This window comes from Alexandromys fortis, unplaced genomic scaffold, assembly GCF_014885135.2.
Source record: "Alexandromys fortis isolate MF-2015 unplaced genomic scaffold, M_Fortis_MF-2015_v1.1 scaffold_38, whole genome shotgun sequence".
Classification (NCBI taxonomy): domain Eukaryota; kingdom Metazoa; phylum Chordata; class Mammalia; order Rodentia; family Cricetidae; genus Alexandromys; species Alexandromys fortis.
The window spans coordinates 2,559,206-2,580,087 of NW_026067916.1; the positions used below are offsets into that span (position 1 = coordinate 2,559,206).

The following is a 20,882-nucleotide window of genomic DNA, read 5'->3' on the forward strand; positions in this document are numbered from 1 at the left end:
ACAAGTCCTGATGTATTTCCCTCACCAGTATCTGGCTCTCCCATGTTCTTTGTCAGATATGCTGTCTGTCTTCGTTAGGGTTTCTGTTGCTGCAAAGGGACACAGTGGCCATGGCAACTCTTCATAAGGAAAACGTTTAATTGGGGCTTGTAGTCGGACCTTTCTGTGGGGACTGCTGGCTCCCCAGTAATGACAGAGAGACTTACAATTAATTATAAAAGCTTGGCTGATAGCTTAGGCTTGTTAACAACTAGCTCTTACAACTTAACCCATTTCTATCAATCTACTTTTTGTCCCGTGTCTTTATTACCTTTACCCTGTACTAACTGTGCTGCTTCCTCTCCTGACTGGTGACTCCCCTCTTCTTCTTCCCAGGGTCCTGTGTATCTGAAAATCCTTCCTAAATATTTGGCCATTCAGCTTTTTACTAAACCAATCAGAAAGGCACATCTTCACAGTGTATAAAAAGGTTATTCCACAGCAGGGGCTGGCTTACAGAGGTTTAGTTATGATCACCATGGCAGGAAGCATGGTATTGCACAGGAAGACATGGTGCTGCAGAAGGAGCCACGAGTTCTACAGTTGGATCAGTGGGCAGCAGGAAAGAGAACGATACTGGGCCTGAGCCTTGGAAAACCTTAAATCCCACTCCATGACGCACTTCTCCAACAAGACCACATCTCCTAATAGTGCCTTTCTGTAAGAGCCCATGGGGCCATTTTCATCCAGATCACCACAACTGTCCCAGGCAAAACCACATGGTGTAAAACTTCTCCCTAGCCCTGAAAATGTAGAAAACCCAGATACTTTTCTTTGTTCATGGCATTCCTCTGAAGACTCTCTCCCCCCACCCCCTCATGGAGGCTTTATCTCTCTTGGGTTAAACTGTCCCTCAGTGGCAGTCCTCTCAACTGTTAGGCTGTCTTCATAATGCTCTTCTGACATAAGACCTAGCCATGTCCCATATATGGCTCCTTCTCCTGATAAAGCCCTTCCGGAAATGCAGCTGTGTGTCAGCTCCTTTTGGGAATCCTCCCATGGCTGCCATTCTATCTGTGTATCTAACAAGTTCTGATTTGCTTTTAGTTTGGGATCTGGAGACAGGGTCTTTATAGCTTGCGTTGCTCTTGAACTTTAGATCCCCCTCCTCACCCTCTGAATGCTGGGATTTCAGGTGTGAAATCCACATCCATCCATGTGAGAGTTTGTGAGTGGGTGGGGAGATGGCACCGTGGTTAGGAGCTCTTGCTGCTCTGGCAGGGCACCCAGGTTTGGTTCCCAGCACTCATGTGCTAACTTACTAACATCTGTGACTTCAGTTCCAGGGGTTTCAGCGCCCTCTTCTGACCTCTGAGGACACCAAGACACAGGTGAGACACATGTACACATGCAGATAAAACACTCATAACCAAAACTAAAGATTAAGTAAAATAAATTTGAGTAGAGTGATGTGGCTTCATGTCTACTTTGAAAGTTTTTATCAGTTATGTTGAGAAAGGGCAGCGATGGCAGGAAACCAGGTGAGACGTTCCTGCAGAAGTCAAGAGCATCTTACGGTGATGTGATCATTGCCCCACAAGGGCAGCTGTGCTGGAGGTCCTGAGAGGTGGTTGGGGGCTTTATTTTGTAAGCAGACTCAGTAAGTGAGAATCCAGAAGATGGTAGTTAGCCATTTTCAGGGTTAGTGTAGGGCAGTAGAGACATGGTTCTGGTTCATTTGTAGATTAGCTTTGAGAGAATGGTGCAATTTTCACACCATGCCTGTCGGTATATACACAATAGAGATGAAGGAAGTGTGGTGTGCTTTGACCTGAGAAGTGTGTGATGCATTTTGTGTTTAGAGTTGGCTTAAAGATGCATTGTATTGCAAATACGTGAGGATTTGTTCTGACTTCCCACTTTATGTTGCTGATCGGTCACAAGACACTTCTTATGGAGGCCAAAAATGTACCTTTTGTTTTATTGCTTCAGTTTTTAGAAGATACACACAGATTTTCTATTATATGTCTATCTTTTGAAGACTTACTTTCAAATACCATCTATATTGAGTAGCTATGTTTTATTTGAAAATGATGCCGTAATTGCCTAAATACTTTTTTGTAACGTTTCTCAAAAGTTCATTTAAAATTTGTCTATAAATTATTTAATGGTTGTCACTTTAAGTTCATGAACTTTGTTTTGGCACACAAAGATGCCCTTAAGAGCCTGCAGGTATACTACAGCACATTGCCTTTTGTTCTGTTTTGGCTTGACTTTACTAACATTTTCACACTTGCTCCTTTGTCTGTGTCCTTGTCCATCTATGTCCCACAGTACCTGCTTTTGTGGACCTTGGCTCCCTGTTCACTTGCCTTAGTCCCAAAGGACCCCCATAATCCTGCTGAGTCTTCTGTATTCCTTCACTTTTCAGCAAGATCTTATGCCCCCTGCTCTCTAGGTTTGTTTCCTAAGACAGGATCTCACTCTGCAGCCTATGCTGATTGCAGACTCCTCCTCCCTAGGTCTCTCAAGTGCTGTGATACAAGCCTGAGTCACCATCCCTGGCTTGCCTCTTTGTTTTGAAGGATGCTTAACCAGTGGATTCCTAAGGAAAGCTTTGTTCCTGCCCTTATTTCTGTTCTTACATTCAGTTGATATATTGGCTTCATTTAGAATTGTAGTTGAAATATTTTCCCTGAAGAACTTTAAAATCACCGTTCTGTTGTCTGCCAGGTTCCTTTATGTATTATTTTTTCCCCTTTTTTCCTTTGGCATTTTGAGACAGGGTTTTATTATGTAGCTCAGGATAGCCTTGAACTTGCAACTTTCAGTCCTTTGCCTCCTGAGTGCTGGGATTATGGAAGTGTGGCACCATAGCCGGCTGCTTTCTTACTTTTAAAGTGTTCTTCTTTTCTGTGTAAGTCTGTTATATGTGTCTATCTTTCCTTCTGTTTGCTGTTCTTACATGTTTGCAGCTGTTCATAAATACATGATTTGCATGATTATCATCTCCAGTGTGTAAGGAAAAGTCTTGATGTGCTCTCTGATTGGCCCTTCTCCGTATGGAAAGCTTATTAGCAAGTTGCTTTGCTTAATGGTAATGACCCAGCAACCAGAATGGCTTCCTCAAAGGAGTCAATCATTGTTGGAGACATTTTTCTTTCAGATGGGAAAATCAGATGGGTTAGGTTGGGCCTTGTGTGTGTGAGTAGATTAAGGGACTTGATGTGAGGGTCCTAGTGAACCCAGTATTCTCTTGTGGAATATTACTTGAATTATGTAAAGGTATGTTGCATTCTTTATGGCACATTTGTTTAACTACACAAAGATGTGTTACATCTGTTTATTCTGAATTTCTTTAACTGTGGAAAGATGTGTTGCTGTTTTATCTAGCCTGCCTAAGGCACCTGATTGGTCTAATAAAAATCTGAACACCCAATAGCTAGGCAGTGAAGGGATAGTTGGGGCTGGCGGACAGAGAGAATAAGTAGGAGGAGGAATCTAGGAGAGAAGAGAATGAGAGGAGAAAACCAGGGAGAAAGAGAGGGAGAACCCAGGGCCAGTCAGCCAGGCAGCTGCCAGCCTCCTAGACGCAGAGGAGGACAAACAAGGAGGTTAATGTAGCCCCGAGGCAAAACGTAGATGAAACAGGTTAATTTAAATTATAAGAGCTAGGATGAAACAAGCCTAAGCTAAAGCTGAGCATTCATAACTAATAACAAATCTCTGAGTTGTGACTTGGGAGCTGGTTGGCAGCCCGAAGAAATGCTGTTACAGTATTGAGTGCTTTGAAGTTAGCGCTGGCGACCATTGTGTTTCCCTTTCATGGTGTCTCCAGTGTACAGGTGCAGACGCTGGTATCTAAGAGAATATACTGCTGCATTGGGTAAGGATGTGCAGACACTGGTATCTAAGAGAATAACCTGGGTCCATTGGGTAAGGATGTGCAGACACTGGTATCTAAGAGAATAACCTGGGTCCATTGGGTAAGGATTGCAGACACTGGTATCTAAGAGAATAACCTGGGTCCATTGGGTAAGGATTGCAGACACTGGTATCTAAGAGAATAACCTGGGTCCATTGGGTAAGGATGTGCAGACACTGGTATCTAAGAGAATAACCTGGGTCCATTGGGTAAGGATTGCAGACACTGGTATCTAAGAGAATAACCTGGGTCCATTGGGTAAGGATTGCAGACACTGGTATCTAAGAGAATAACCTGGGTCCATTGGGTAAGGATGTGCAGACACTGGTATCTAAGAGAATAACCTGGGTCCATTGGGTAAGGATTGCAGACACTGGTATCTAAGAGAATAACCTGGGTCCATTGGGTAAGGATTGCAGACACTGGTATCTAAGAGAATAACCTGGGTCCATTGGGTAAGGATGTGCAGACACTGGTATCTAAGAGAATAACCTGGGTCCATTGGGTAAGGATTGCAGACACTGGTATCTAAGAGAATAACCTGGGTCCATTGGGTAAGGATTGCAGACACTGGTATCTAAGAGAATAACCTGGGTCCATTGGGTAAGGATGTACAGACACTGGTATCTAAAAGAATATCCTGGTCCATTGGGTAACGATGTGCAGACACTGGTATCTAAGAGAATAACCTGGGCCCATTGGGTAAGAATTGCAGACACTGGTATCTAAGAGAATAACCTGGTCCATTGGGTAAGGATGTGCAGACGCTGGTATCTAAGAGAATAACCTGGTCCATTGGGTAAGTATGTGCAGACGCTGGTATCTAAGAGAATATCCTGGTCTATTGCGTAAGGATGTGCAGACACTGGTATCTAAGAGAATATCCTGGTCCATTGGGTAAGGATGTGCAGACACTGGTATCTAAGAGAATAACCTGGTCCACTGGGTAAAGATGTGCAGACACTGGTATCTAAGAGAATAACCTGGTCCACTGGGTAAAGATGTGCAGCGATTATAGCTTTAAGTTGTGACCTAACAGCCTGCACAGCTCTCCAGTTTCAGCATAGCTTCTTAGCCTCCCTTCTTGTTTTCTGACCTGTATGTATTTGGTGCAGAAACTAGCTCACATGTCACTGGTTTCCGAACCAGATTTCTTTGCTTACTCAAACCAGTAATTGCTCCTTCAGCATTGTTGATAGGTTTCTTTCTAACTTTGCCCGTGTCCTAGTGAGTTTATTTCTTGTTTTGATAAGGGAGGAGAAAAAAAGTCTGTGTTCAGTCTTCCATGTAGAACCAGATGTCTCAGTCCCACCAAGCCATGTGGGTTTGGGTGTTTTGTTTTAGAGATGTATTTTTATTATTTGAAGTTACGCGTAGGCTTGTGGGTATGTACATATGGGTGCCACTAGAGGCCAGCAGAGGGCATCGGATCCTCTGGGGCTGGAGTTGTATGTGAGCTGTCTGATAAGGATGCTAGGAATAGATAGGACAGAGCTGGGTTTCTCTGCAAGAGTAATACATGTTCTTAATCGCTGAGCCAAGTCTCCAGCCTTGCTGCTTGGGTTTTTATTTTAACCTGCTGTGCTGTAAGAATTTCACATTCTACCTTGAAATTATTTCTGCAGTGAGGCTGAGTCTAAAACTTTTAAAAGTTCCCTTTGAAGGATGGTGTTCCTTGTAGATATGAAAACCATCTCATTGTTTGGTTCTATTGCAAAATCTCTACACATAGTCTGATTATTTGTATTTTATACAATAAACACTGTAGGGGTCCCCGGATGAAGTGCTTATTCTGTGACAAAGCATTGCTCTAGAACCTTAGGAAAGGCAACTAAATTCTTACCACAATCTTCAGAAATCGGTGTTGTCATAATGATTTCCATTTCTCTGGCAAGCAGACACCAAGGGTGAAGGAACTTGCCTGGAGTCGACCACCTGGAAAGTGGTCATGATATGAACCCAGGCAGTCTAAGCCCAGCTTCCATGGCCTATAAAACTGTGACAGAATAAAGACCAGGATGCTGCAGCTGACTTCGTATCAGCATAACACTCATAAAACTTTCCGCAGTCACGGAGATGAGCCTCCCTCTCACTACTGAAGGTGTTTGTCTTCAAAGCAGACTGTGGCCACATTGATTTGGTGGTTACCTGGGAGATTTTACCCTTGTCTAGCCATAGAGCTGCACGGAAGGGAGAGGATGTGCTGCTTCAAGTGTCTCAAGGACATTTCCTAGGGACCAGATCTCTATACTCTGTCATTATCCACATTGTGCCTGTCATTATCCACATTGTGTGAGTAGGATGGAATGGTCCAGGCACATTTTCAGAGGCCGTAAGATGAAGATCGATGACTTCCACTTGGGACATCTGTTTATTTTCTTGGTGAGGGGTTTGGGCCTCAAACTTTACTAGCTAGCTCAATCACTGGTTCCCTTTTATATCCGTGGCTCAGCAGATAAATAGTGGAATTACTCAAGTTTTATTTACGTGGGGGCAGGAAGTCCTCTAAGCAATGAGAGGATGTAGGTGACATGACCCCTTCCTAAGACCCCAAGTGATTTTGTATAGAGATCTATCACGATGCAGATCCGTAGAGCTCAGATGATGCCTAGGATGACCTCATGTCTGCAGCCATCACAGCACGCATGTGCTCTGTGAAGAACTAGTTAGTATAAAGTGAAAGACCAATTTCCTCAAGGTCCTCAGATTCCAGAATTTGATTGACAGTGTGGGATTTTAGTGTGCTTCATTAAGAATTAGATGCTTTTGGGAAAACAGTGCTTTCTGGTCACCTTCGAGTTCAGAGGCCTGAGAGGCTTGGAGGACAGGCAGCATGGATGGCAAGGGTTGCCTGTAGCTTGACCTCCAGCTCCACCTGTTATCCTGTGACTTTGGCCATGCTGCTTAGCAACCCTGAGCTTCATTTCACTCTTTTTTAAAATTTATTTATTTATTTATTAAAAATTTCCACCTCCTCCCATTTCCCTCCCACTTCCCCTTCCCCCTCCCTCTCCAGTCCTAAGAGAAGTCAGAGTGCCCTGCCCTGTGGGAAGTTCAAGGTCCTCCCCCATCCATCCAGGTCTAGGAAGGTGAGCATCCCAACAGGCTAGGCTCCCACAAAGCCAGTTCATGCAGTAGAATCAAAATCCAGTGTCATTATCATTGGCTTCTCATCAGCCCTCATTGCCCGCCATGTTCAGAGAGCCTGGTTTAATCCCATGCTTTTTCAGTCCCAGTCCAGCTGGCCTTGGTGAGCTCCCATTAGATCAGTCCCACTGTCTCAGTGAGTGGACACATCCCTTGCGGTCCTGACTTTCTTGCCCATGTTCTCCCTCCTTCTGTTCTTCAACTGGACCTTGGGAGCTCAGTCCAGTGCTCCAGTGTGGGTCTCTGTCTCTATCTCCATCCATCGCCAGATGAAGGTTCTATGGTGATATGCAAGATATTCATCAGTGTGGCTATGGGAGAAGGCCAGTTCAGGCGCCCTCTCCTCTGCTGCCCATGGACCTAGCTGGGGACATCCCCTTGGACACCTGGTTACTAATTAAGGGAGCCATAGGGTTGGCAAGAGACTTCATTTCACTCTTAACTGAGATGGGTTACCACTACCCATCTCTTTGCATAATAAATGGAATTAAGTAAAACAATGCAAATTAGCATTTAGTAATGGTTAGCACACTGAAACACTGGCACACTGCATTTCACAGTAACAGCATTGATTGCATATGTGTGACAGCACCCCCCTCTTTCCGTCATTACTTTGTAGATTTCATGTACTATGTATTTCTCAAGTTTCTTTCATGTTTGTCTGTCGCCTGTACTCCTACCGGAATGTTTTGTTGGGTTTCACTGACTGGCCAAGTATCTGTTCCCATGATTCTTGATGAGGTGTGTTCAGCTGCGTTGGTGTGTTCATGCCCCATGCAGTGCTCGGTCTCTTCCACTGTTCTTCATCCTCTTTGCCGTAGGCATTTGATTTGATCTGGAACCGGAGCACTCGTGCTCTGGGTGCTGCCTTGTGATCGTTGTTCAGGTGTAAGCCCCAGGTGGTTATTTTCTGCTCAGTGATTCAGTTCCCACTCTTGGAAAAGGACAGTGGGAGCTCTGCCCCCACCTGATCTTGTAATAGCAGGACACCCATCCCTGAGCAGCTGTTACCTCAAGCCCGCCCCCCCTGCCCCCCGTGATCACCCAGCTCTTGAGTCAAGCCTGTATATATTTATGGAAAACACTTCATACTTGATGAATAGACTGGACTTGGCTTTTACTGAGTCTCAGTCTGGTGCCTTTTCCATTTACATACATCTTGCATTTACTATAGATTGGGATTTTCATGGAATGTGATGAGGTAGAGGGGATTTTTATCTAACTTTGACATCATGGTCTTTCTATGTATCTGTTTTTTTTTCTTAATAAAATGGCAATAACTGAACTTTTAAAAACTTACTCTTCCCTCATGTATGACATCCCAACTGCAGCCTCCTGTCTCTCCACGTGTCCCGGTCCCTTTCCCTACCGCTTCTCTCCCCCAGATCCACTCCTCTGTCTCCCTTCAGAAGGGAGCAGACCTCCCAAGCATATCAAACAAATGCAGCATAACAAATTTCAATAACTCTGGGCACATCCCCTCATCTGTATCCGTTTCTTTGCCATTAGAGAATTTGGGAAGAAGACTGGCGGTCGGCATCAGTGTCCCAGTGGTGTCTTCGGAGGGGAGCCCTTCCCATGCATAAGCGTATTTGTCTTTCCTTTGTTTCAGTTGCATGAAAGAATTCCGAAGCCATAGATCTGATTCTTCGCAGATACAAACCCAGCCTTCCTTTTCTAACTTACAGCACCCACTTATGTTTTTCATTATATTTTGCATAGAGGTCGTCACATCTTTCTGATGAGAAAGAAAAAGAAACTGCTTTAAATTCGAGTCATTTCGTCTCTCAAGCTAAAAATATTTTCCCTAGGGAACGGCGTTTTGCCAGAGGAATTCTATAGTTTGTGGTCTGTACTAGGAAAAGGTGCATAGAAACGAGGAGCCCATGAATGGGAGCTGTGCTTTAGCCTGGTGCGAAAACCTAGGTCCCCTGTCTGCGCTGTCAGAGGAAGCATTCGGATCTGTCCACATTTGCTTTTCCTCCGTTTGCAGATGGTTGTGCTGCGGGTTCCTCCCAAAGGTATTTAAAATGTGGCTGCTTCTGTGGAATATAAATATTGAGGTCGATGTCTAAAGGTCGTTTTTAAAATTTAAAACATCTACGCTCCCTCATATTTAAATATTTATTGGACAGAAATTGTCTAAGTCATAGGCACTGGTGAGGGAACCCCTGACCTAGAATAGATCCTGGGTTATGATGCCAACAGAGATTTGGTAGAGCACACCAAAGTTAGTGCGCACGAGGCACGGGCTTCTCCAGCAGACACCTTAGGAGTTTCCCCATCACTTTCTAAGGAATCTTTAGAAGGAATAGCTTCTGTAGACACCTGTCTTGATGGCTCTCCCAGTGGTACTGCACACTGAGTGTTGTGCTATTTGGGGCATCTAGGAAAGGCTCTCAGGGCAGTGCATGGGGAAAGAAGTTATCAGCGAGTCTGTTGCAGAGAACCACAACTGTGTACCTCTGTCCCTCAGTGCTTGTGAGGAACCCCGTGAAGGAAGGAATGCACTTTGTCATTGTTTTGAGCCTCCTGCCCTAATTCTCTTAACGAGTCTCTGTCCAGATTCTCTCTCACTTGGCGTTATTCATACACTTGCTAGTGAAACCGAGGGAAGTGATCTTTAGAAGGCTCGGGCTCCTTCTGCTGTGCTGTTGTTTTTTTGTTACTGTGCTGCCGATTCTGGTGGTGGTGGTACCCCTTGCCCTCCCTTCCTTCTTCTTTCCTCCTCTTGTCCCTTTTCTTTTGAAATAAGGCTCTGCACCATAGCCCAGGATGGTCTGAGACTCACCACATACCCTAGGCTGGCCCCAAACTTGCAGCATCCTTCTGCGTGGCTTTTAGTGTTTGGGCTATAGTCACGAGCTGCCACACGCCTCAAGCGGCTCTGCTTTTCCGGATCAGTAGTAGTGTGTAGACCAACGCCAGGAGGGTCATGGAGGAAGAGCACACAGATGGTTGGATGAAGTCTTTCTCATGAGGAAACAGAAGCAGAGAGAAGCAAACCTACACAGTAGAAGGATCCACTTGCCCCTGTGGATGCCCAGGACATGGAAAGGTAGATGAATGACCGGCTGCTTTCAGCTCTGCTCCACAGGGGATCTTATCCTTTTTAAACTCTGATCCTTAGTGCTTGGCGTTGCCGCTAATGAGTAGTAGGTGCTATCCATATTTTTGTGAAGCAGTTGAAGACAAAGTCACAGAAAATGGGGGCATAGATAGTAGCCCTGAGGTATAATAGGGACTCAATGGTTAAATTACTGATTCTAAGGATGTAGAACAGGCCTAGAAAAGAAGGGAGATGTCTGGAAAACAAAACCCACTGGAAAAAAAAAATACCCATTTCATTTTAATTGAAAGACATTTGACTCAAAAAAGTACATTAAGTACTCTATATTACTATTCTCTTAACTAGTTAATATTAAGACTGAACCTGCTGTTTTAATATTCTGTTGATTTTAATTTTAATATTAAAATGAAAACAAGTTTTCTGTGACTTCATTGTGAAGAAAAGATGGATGGATAAAGGGGTTTACTGTGTGACTCGCTCTGTCACACTGCGGCTTCCATGAGGAGATTTAAAATTTTTTCCTTTTTTTCTCTTAAATTTTGTTTTATTTTGGTGTCTCTCTCTCTGTGTGTATCTGTGTGTGTGTGTGTGTGTGTGTGTGTGTGTGTGTGTGTGCAGGGGTAGAGGGCAGACATGAAGGGATGGGGAAATGAATGAATCAAGATACATGATATAAAAGACAGAATAACTAAAAAGAAACTTTAAAGAGAAACAAGTGTAATTTAAAATTAGTATTTAGGACTTCTCATGTTTCTTGTCGAGGCCAACTAAAATTTCTTTCTTTATTTTTCAATGGCATATATTGTACAAAATAATGATGTCATTGTGACATTCTCATAGTGTAATGTTCTTAGATCGTGTTCACTCTCTCTGCCCGCTTTTATCTCCTTTTTGCTGGTTGCTGTTCTTCCCCCACCCATTGCACATTAGAGAGTAAACAGACAATGCTTGTTTCCCTGTAAACTCTTACTTTGATTTAAAGTTCTTAGTGGAGAAATTCTAGGTTATTATGGTGTTTTTAATAATCAGGTGCCAGTTACTCATATGTTATGCTTATACAAATCAGAATAGCTGTAATCGAATTCTGTTCCTGAATATTTCACTACCGAAAGGAGGGTTTATTAACATTTAATGTTATAAGTAAGTTAAATGATTGACTGTGCCCACAGGAAGCTGTGCATTAATTAAAGGTTGTAGCAAAGTGTTCTTGAGCTAATTGATCACAAGCTGAACGCATTCGGAGTGGAGTGTGCCGAGGTTCGTCACCAGGCTGCAGGGCTTGATAAACCATGATCAAAAGCAATGTGGAGAGGAAAGGGTTTATTATACTTACAGGTCATGGTTCACCATCAGGGCATCCCTGGGCAGGAACTCCAGACAGGAACTGAAGTAGAGAGCCGGGAGGAATGCTGCTTACTAGCTTGCTTCCTCTGGCTCATTCAGCTAGCGTTCTTGCGCGGTCCAGACCCAAGGAGGGCACCACCCACAGTGGACTGGAGCCTCCCGCATTAGCATCAAGTAGTAATTCAGAAAATGCCTCATAGACATGTCCATAGGCTAGTTGGATGGAGGCAAGTTCCTCAGTTGAGGCTCCCCCGTCCAGAGTGTTGTAGAGTTGACAACTGGCGCCGATTGTGGCGGTCACTGGGATAACTGATCAGCAAAAGGCTGACACAGGGGTTAAGTAGTCACTCTTAGTTGATGACTTGTGTGTCTTTGTGCTTCTCTGGAGCAGTTAGAGAACAAACAGGATCACATGAGCTGCGTTCCTCTACCTGTTCACAGCCCCCTTTCCCAGATGACATTCTGATTAGTGTTTTCTTGCTTGTGACACCCAAAGGGACACACGGTTCCGATGCTAAGCACAGGGCCTGTCACGATTTCTGTTTCTCGAACATTCTGCCTTGTCCCAGATCTTCCCTCCCACCTGCCTCTTCGCCTTGTTCCCTTGACCCCCAGACTTTCGTTTGAGAGCTCCCTGTGTAGAAAGGACGCTGGAGTTTTTGTCTCGAGGATGGGTTAGCTGGAGGTGGTTTCGTGATGGAGGAGTACCGCGAGCAGGAGCAGGGTTTTCAAAGGTTGGGCACTCAAGAGTTAAATTTTGGATTTGGTAAGTTGGAGATTTGTGCACCATTTCTGAAGGGAATTGACATGATTCATCAGGTCATTCTTCAGTGGCAGGGTCCCGAGAGAGAGGACCAGGGGATCAAAACATAAGGAGACAAAAAGTTTGGGCTCAGTACATCTTTCACGAGCTATATCTTGTGCCAAGCAAGTTTACTAAGAAATACAGCATTTTATATACTATTTTCAGAAAAAAAAAAGAGTTAGCAAAAGACATCATACAATGGGGGATGAAATCAGTAAGGATATAATCAAACAATGTCGCACAAGGGGACAGAAGATACCATAAGGACAACAGAGAATAATACATACAGTGGTCTTAAGGACAACAGAGAATAATACATACTTATTATGTATTAGGTCTTAGGACTGATAGCCATAGCTCCCCGAGGCCCTGGCCCCAGGCAATTACTGACTTTGCAAAGTATGATCCTGGTTCTAGAGAAGGAGCTGTGTTCCTTCTCCACACATCCAGGCCTCAGGAAAACCTTGGCTAAGCCCAGCCCTCAGAACTAAACAGTGGATATGAGTTTGAAGATGAGGGGCAATAGGGCCTGGAAATACATAATGACATCCTAAATCTATTGGTGCTGTCTGAACATCGGGAAAAGATGAGCTCGCTGTAGAGAGAATGCAGATGGAGGCAAGCAGAGGTCCAGGGTTCCAGTACATGGAATATCTCAGTCTTCATTTGGGAAGAAAGTGAGTTCATGGTAACTGCAAAGGGACAAGAGCCAGTCCAATAGGAGAGAACTGGTCTTGGGTAGTTGGAGCCCCCACCATGGCCTGGGGACAAAGGAGCTGCTCCATTGTGCTAGGTGCTCCCACAGGTTCTGCTAAGGTTTAGCAATGGTCTGTGAAGGCCAAGGATGACCTTGAGTGGGATGGAGAAAATAGGCCTGATTTTAACAAATTAAAAAATAAATGTAAAGAGGGATTAGGAAAGGCCAAGTCTTCCTTTTAAAAAAATTTAGTAGGTCTGGAGAGATGTCAGCATTTAAGAGCACTGGCTGTTCTTTCAGAGTACCGGGGTTCAATTCCCAACACCCATATGGCAGCTCAACTGTCTGTAACTCCAGTCCCAGGGTACCCAACACCCTCATACAGACATGCATGCAGGCACAACACCAATGCACATTACAGTAAATTGGTATAAAGAAAAAAATAGAGAAACAGAGTTGGGATTAAGGAGATTTAAGGTTAAAGTGAACTGTGGGATTTAAATAGGTTTCATTCCTCCCCGTCTTCACAAACAAAAAAGGTCCTCTGGGACACAAGGCTGCCCTATAAACAGGAGAAAGCTGTCACCGAACGAGTTAGAGCTCATTCTCTTCTTTGCGGTGCCACAGTCTTTTTATAGGGTGTCAGATCCCATTGTCACTGCGGTGCTTTCTTCTTCTAGGTTTTCAGATGTTAGATGGTGTTTTTGGGCTGCTATAAAGCCGAACAGCCCTGCGTGAGATTTTTCTATAAACCTAGAAATAATTCCAGTGTAAAACCATTAGAGAGGATTTCTAGTCGGAAGTAAAGTTGGTACAAGTATTTTAATTCTTTTGAGATGCTTAAATATGGTTAAAAGAATCAGTCATTATTTCTCAAGCACTAATTGCTGTGGAAGAAGCATTTTTATGGACTTGCCATATGCTTTTGTGAAGACAAGCTTAAGCAGGGACTGGAGATTAGCTGACACACGCCACTTCATGCGTGTCCCCATGGGCAGGGTTAGGCTAATTTACGTTTATTGCCCACACACTGTGTGTTTTCCTTTTCAGTGAAGGCACTGTTGTGGGACACTAGTTGCCCATGTGTCCCATTCATTCACGCTGCGTAACATTGCTTTAGTGATGCAGATGCGTTGCGTTCTTTTACGTGGCATCTGTTTAACTCTGTGAAGCTGTTACTTTACCTGTCTAAAACACCTGAGTGCTCTAATAAAGAGCTGAACGGCCAATAGGTAGACAGGAGAGAGAAATAGGCGGGGCTGGCATGTAGAAAGCATATATAGGAGGAGAAAGCTAGGGGAGGGGAGAGGAATGAGAAGAGGAAGATACCAGGGGCTAGCCACATAGTAAGAACAGAAGAAATATATAGAATAAGAAAGGTAAAAAAGTCAGATGCAAAACTTAAAGGAAATAGGATAATCTAAGTTAGAAAAGCTGGCTAGAAACAAGTCAAGCTGAGGCCAGACATTCATAAGCCAGATTAAGTCTCCACGTATTTATTTGGGAGCTGAGTAGTGATGCCCCAAAGAGTTAAAAAAAAAAAAAAAAAAGCCAACTGCAGAACTCTGTCTTGGAGAAAATTTCTGCAGAGTCTTGGGGTAGGGACATTTTACCTGTGTTTATGTATGTTGTTCTACCAATAATTATCTTTTACTAATGCTTCTGTTGTTATTTTCATTTCCTATTAGTTGGAATGATAGTACACAAATGAGATCTATCTACCATAAAAATGCTGGTTCCTAGTTGAAGTAGCTTGTTTGTACTAGTAAAGAGTAGAACATTTTTGTCCATGAGAGGAAGCTCATCATTGCGGTGGGTGTTCCTCATTGAGATTTAATCCACGTGGGGAGATTCTGTTTCTGCAGAGATCTTTGCATCATGGATGCTTCCCGTGGCTTTAGCGGGAAGCCAGTTATTTGAGTATGCATTAAAAACTGATGCGTTGTTATTTTCATCCTGCTGTGGTAGACAGATGTTTTGTTTAGGACTGTCTCATAAGACAGAGTCTTGCTTTCTGATTGGTCCCAACAGAATTAAAATACCCTCCCTTTTTCCTTTTTTGAGAAATGTGTGCCTGTCAATTTAAAACTATTTGTTTGAAAAGTTAATTGACCGTTATTAGTGAAATTAATTCTTGATGAGCTATTATTTTTTAATGTTCTCTTGTTGAAAGTGTTTTGTGGTAAGTACTCAGTTGTGAATATGCTGTGCATCTGATTTTCATATTGGAAAATGTAAATTTCACCCCTTCTTTGTAGTGTGTGTGTGTGTGTGTGTGTGTGTGTGTGTGTGTGTGTGTATAGGGACGACTGGGGTGAAGACCGGGTCTCTCTATAGTCCTGGCTGTCCTGGGGCTCACTATATGGACCAGGGTGGTCTCAAACTCTACAGACTCTAGGTTTTCAGTTCTGACTTGAATCTTATACACTGGAGCTTTGTAGTTAGTTACAATGGGGAAATAGTAGGCTGCGAAAAAGAAGGAAGCGAGAGAAAGTATAAACTTAACATTGAATTATCAATAAGCATTTCCATCTTTAGTCCAAGGAAATTGAAGCACATATCAAGAAAGCCCCTAGAGAGATATACTTATGTTTTCTAAAAGGTTTCCATTTTCTTGACATAGTGTGAAAGAAAAGTACAGTAGCAATGGAACAAAGATGTTGGGGAATAATCAGTAGAAACTGAGGCAGTTGAGTAGTGACTGGGAAATGAGCCTGGGAGGCCTTTAGCGCCTACAGATGGCATGTGTGGGCTGAACTGAAGCAGGAACGCTAACACAGGTACCACATCGCAGACCGGAGCACAAGCTCCAAGAGGCAGGACATCTGTGTTGCCTAAGAGTTTAGTGCCTGGTCACTCCTAAATATATATGATCGTTAGTGTTGAAAACCCCTGGTTTATTGAGCATTATTGTTCCTTAGTCTTACAAGAACCTTCTAAAGCGTAGGAATTTGTATTATTGCCTTAAGTTAGGTATCTTGCTGAAGGCCTTTGGTAGGAGCTCATCTTTGTTTCATTCTTGACCTTTCTCTGTCTGACTCTTTTGTCTGAGAGTGTGTTGGGGTTGGTGCTCCAGTGTGCCTGTTTATGTGGCTTCGTTGATGACCTTGCCTCTTTTTTTTCCCTTTTCTCATTGGACTTGTTTTATCTCTTAAGAATTCGAAGGTGAATAGCCTTGCTTTGGTGTGCCAGGCAGGATTTATTTTTTGGAGCACGGTGGCTCTGCACTGTGTACGGTCCCTTGAAGTTGTTGGGCGGTCCAGTTGCAGCTGTAGTTTGTTTACTGCTTGCCCGTAGAAAGTTTGGTGTTGATGGGATCTGTTTGCAAGCAATGCTGTGTTTTTATAGGAGTTGAATCTTCTTGGATGCGTGGGGCATTGATTAAAGAGGTGCTTGCTTCAGCAGTGGGTCCACAAAGCCAGCCTAATTGATTTGACTTTCCCATGGTGGTAAGTGAAACCACAAACGTTTTCTGAATTAGAGTCCCTGCTAGAGAGAGGACTAGAGAAGGAAAGATGGCTTCCAAAGTCTTTGAGTCAGACTTTTGCAACCGTTGCTAAAGTTAAGTTTTCTTTAACACATTGGGGAAAGCCTTGTTGTCTGCATCTGGGGCAGCTAGGAAAAAACCCATGTAGGTAGGCAGTGTGCTTGGAGAGCCTGGAGTCCATCCAAACACTCTTCCACCAGAGTCTCAAAGAGCCATTGTCTATGAGGCTTTGAGCCACAGAGCCCATTTCACTCTTCTAAGCTGCGCCCTGTGGTATCACAGAGCCTCGCTGTTACGCTATCAGCTTGCGTTCAGATAGAGATAACTGTTGTTGTGTAAAGTGTGATCTGCTAGTGTTTGGATACACAGCTCCCACCTCCCACCATCCTACCTTACCTACTGAGTTCTTTGTGATTCTGGTATTCAGACTTTGATTACCTAAGCTGGACACAGGCCAGTGTTGCTTGGTCCATTTCTCTGAAACCTCCCTTAGCCTGAACTCTCAAAGTATCGTCTGTTATGCGGTCTGTTATGTGGGAGTTATTTTATTTGTTTTATTCATTAAGTGTTTGCGAGAGCAGCAGTGGTGCCCCCCATTCATCTTTACCTCCACGATGTGGAATTCAAAACTCAGCAAATGACTGGTAGAATAATAGGAGAGAAATATCTTAGGGGCGAGGAACACAAAACATAGTTCCCTATAAACATCTTCTTAGCTTCTTCTTCACACCCTGCACATGTCTCTAGAGCACGTCTGTGACTTTTGCAATAGTCCTGTTGCTGCCATGGCCAGTGGCCTTTAAAGGCCAGCATTGAGGCAACCAACTGATTTCACTTTTGTAGTTTCTATAACATTTGTTAGCTGCTTATGAGTAGTGATATTTACCCCCAGTGTTTCTAATTTGAAGTGATAGACGTGTTATTTGGCTTGATTGAATGTTTTTACATATTGTTCATAAACCCAGACATCACTTTGTACCATATACCTATATACTAAATAAATCATCAGTTAAAAAGTTACATAGTTGTTAAATTAAAAAAAAGAAAGAAAGAAAGAAAAAAGAATATAGGGACGCCGTGAGTGTGTTTGCCAGAGCTGTTTTGTTTTCTTTCCTGCTTGGAGTGCACAGATTCTGAGAGTGCCCTCCATCTTCCTTCCCTCGCTCTTTTGTAAGTTGCAGTTTAATAGTTTTCCAAGAACATTTTTTTTCAAGTCTTGGTAGAGTGAGGGGTGTTCACTGATAAAACTGGTCACACTTGATTCCTTCCAGAGTACAGAGAACACTCAGAAATGAGTAAGTGAACAATCCCGATGTTTCCCTGAAATGGCACCGTGACCTAAGGACAGTTTGAGTGCAGCTATGGGATGGCTTTTCAACAATTAGCTGCAGCTCATCCAGAGCTGCAGGGTTTTGAGGAAGTTTTTGTCTAAGTATAGGAATTGTGGGTACTGAGCGTCACTGTTGTAGAAGAATTGAGTTGTAAAATTCTCAGGTTTCCTAAAGGTTACGTTTAGGTTTGATAAGATACCATCTCAGGTTTCCTAAAGGTTATGTTTAGGTTTGGTAAGATACCACCAACATCTAAAAATCAGTTCATAGTGAGCATGTCATTATCAATGCTTAATCATAACAATTTCCAGGGCCATGTGGAATTGTATTCATTTGATAACCTTCTTCTTTTGAGGAATACCCATCTTTTATCAACTTTTAAAATAATACTGAAGTGTTTCTCATATAGGTTTAATGAAATTAATTCACGGAATTGCAGCGTTATAATGCATCACGTTGCGTTTTCTGGTACCCTCACCTCATCTTTACACCGTTTTCTTGGTTGATGTTGTCTTTTTCTTTAAGTTTTTAATGCGGTCTTTTATTCCTGTCTTCCATTGGTCTCATTCTTGTTTTGTCCTTATGCTCCACCCCTCTGCAGTGTCTGGACTAGCTCCAGGTCATGTGACGTGCAACCAGGGTGTCTGGATAGACAAGAACACCTACGAAACTGGTAGGATAGAGACTACCCACTTTCATGTCTCTGCCTTGAAGAGTCAAACCTACCCGCTAGCTGTGACATTTTCCCAATGAAAGATGGCGAAGAAAAGCTTCCCCGAGACTGAGAGTTGTCAGAAGGGGTGTGTAGGGATGTCTTGCTGGACAAGGAAGAAAGAGTCTTGAGTGAAGCAGGGAAGTGCTTAGACATGGTTATTGAGAGCAGGGTCTGCTTGGCCCTGGATGTGCTTCCCTAGTGTTCAGCTGGATCCTATCGCCAGCTAAAGCAATATGAAGACTGTTTATAATCTCGTCTTCAAAATGAAGGAGCTCAAGATACATTTCAGAACTGGAAAAATCCATCTCATGTAAGGGTAAGCGTTTCAGGGGATTGGCTTTCTTTTCCTTGCAGAAATGAATTTGCATAGATGCCTTCTTATATGTCAGTCTTATTTCCCATTGTTCCTCACATCCAAGGAGATGTTTGTTTGCAACACTTATTGTCTTTTTTCTTTGAATTTCAAAGTGCCTTGTAGCGTTTATTATGTTCTAGTGAGGTTTCAGATACATGTCACTGTCCCTCATGAAGATATTCCTCAGTGCATGAATACAGTAATTCATTTCCTGGTGTCTTGCCCCCCAGCATGGTCTTTACTGCTATTTTATGGTCAACCACTATAGTTGACACTATGGTTTTTTTCTTTCCCTCCCACCCCTCCCCCTTCCTCCTTCCCTCCTTCCCTCCCTCCCTCTTTCTTTCTTTCTTTCTTTCTTTCTTTCTTTCTTTCTTTCTTTCTTTCTTTCTTTCTTTCTTTCTTTCTTTCTTTCTTTCTTTCTTTCTTTCTTTCTTGTTTTTTGAAACAGGCTTTCTCTGTGTAGCTTTGCAGCCTATCCTGGCACTAGCTCTTGTAGACCAGACTGGCCTCGAACTCACAGAGATCCACCTGCATCTGCCTTCCAATTGCTGGGGTTAAAGGCGTGCGCCACCACCGCTTGGCTGACACCACATTTTTCTTTCCACACAGTCTCCAAGCTCCTTGTTCGTTTCCTTTCTACACGGACCCACAGACTTTGTTTGAACTCCTGTCACCAGCCCCTATTCATGTCACCAGCCCCTGTTTATGTAGGTGCTGGGGAGACCCAGGACTAATGCAGAGAAGCCCCTGCTCCTGAGGGGTTTATAGCGTGGTTGGGTGGGAAGATAAACAGATGAAACAAATTAGTGCCTAGAACCAGCGAGGTGTGATAAGGAGTGAAGGGCGAGACTGTACCGAGGAGGTTGGTGAGAGCTGTATAAAGCCGGGGCCAGCTGAATGACCCAGGGATTGCTGGGCAAGACCATGGTGGATGGAGCAAAGAGGAACATGGCTGCAGCAGGTGTAAGCATTGAGGAAGTGAAGACCGGCCCACCCCGACTGAGCAGAACCCAGCAGGCTCTACAAATCCCTCCCAGTTCTGCACTGTCGGAGGGGACCAGCCCTGCCCGGAGCCCTTGCCCTCCAGGTCCAGTCAGTGCCGCCTGCCTGGGGCAATAAATGGTTTATCTTCTAGTTTCGGGTGGAGCAATGTTGGGTACAAGCATTTTATCTGTGGCCAGATTTTTCTTTGACGGTTTCCCTTCTTTGTCCTGCCGTCTCCCTCCACCCTCGAGAAGATACCCTCAAGAAATCCAGTGGACTAGCGTCCTGGTTGAGCCAGATATTAGGAAGCTCTGACCCAGGTGTGTAAAAGGCAGCACGCGGTTGAGCGCGCACATGTGCAAGCGCCAGAGCGCAGCTTCCGCCCCTGCAGCTGCCTTTCCTCTCTATCTGTCCTTGTTTATGACCCTCTTCCTCCTCGTTATACCAGAAGTTCGGAGCTGTGCTAGGGCTTCCCCCTTTGTGCTAGGCCTCCAGTCCATTCAGTCTTCAGGTAAAACAAAATGCTTCTTTATCTCCCCTCCCTAATTCCATTGCCTTCTTTAAGGTCTTGTCTAAACATTTGTCCTTGCTTCCTGAGTGTCCCCCCTTCCCTCCTTGTTTAGGTCCATTTTCTACAGCATTTCCTTGTTGAACAATGAAACCCCCCACATAGCCCGCCTCTTGCCTTGTCCCATAGGACCTTCCCTTTTGGATTCCATGGCAGCTTCACAGGGGGTAAAATGCCTAAATTCTTGCTGTGCTTTCCATGGCCCTTTATGCCCTGGCATGGAACCTTCTGGCACTCAGCTCGCACAGTTGCCACCACTGTGCTTGGCTATCGCTGCAGCCAGCTTCCACCTGAGGCTGCAAGCTGTCCCTCACATGCCCTTGTCTTCCTGGCCCTCAGATTTACGTTACTTCCTCTGTGGAGTCTGTTCTGCGTTACCGAAAGGAGGTTATTTGTACCCTAACATGTGCTGTCGAAAACCTGCTTCATCAAGGATGCTTGTGTCTGGCACTCAGGAGGCTGGCACATGAGG

General features: G+C 44.0%; 1 protein-coding gene across 9 annotated transcripts in view; it reads left to right on the forward strand.

The window, feature by feature from the left end:
- Cdk14 (cyclin dependent kinase 14) overlaps positions 1–20,882 on the forward strand; it is a 575,534-nt gene that overhangs the window by 78,855 nt on the left and 475,797 nt on the right. For 4 of the 9 annotated variants that reach the window (XR_007591247.1, XM_050139706.1, XM_050139705.1 and 1 more), the window contains exon 3: positions 1,320–1,370. The exons of 4 other annotated variants lie outside the window; for them this stretch is intronic. Coding sequence is in view for 3 of the 5 variants with exons in the window: in XM_050139706.1 (XP_049995663.1) it covers positions 1,320–1,370 (51 nt within the window). In the remaining 2 variants the exon portion in view is untranslated. Of the gene's footprint in view, positions 1–1,319; positions 1,371–18,693; positions 18,817–20,882 lie in introns of those variants that run through there. One more of the 9 variants, XM_050139711.1, reaches the window with a different exon arrangement.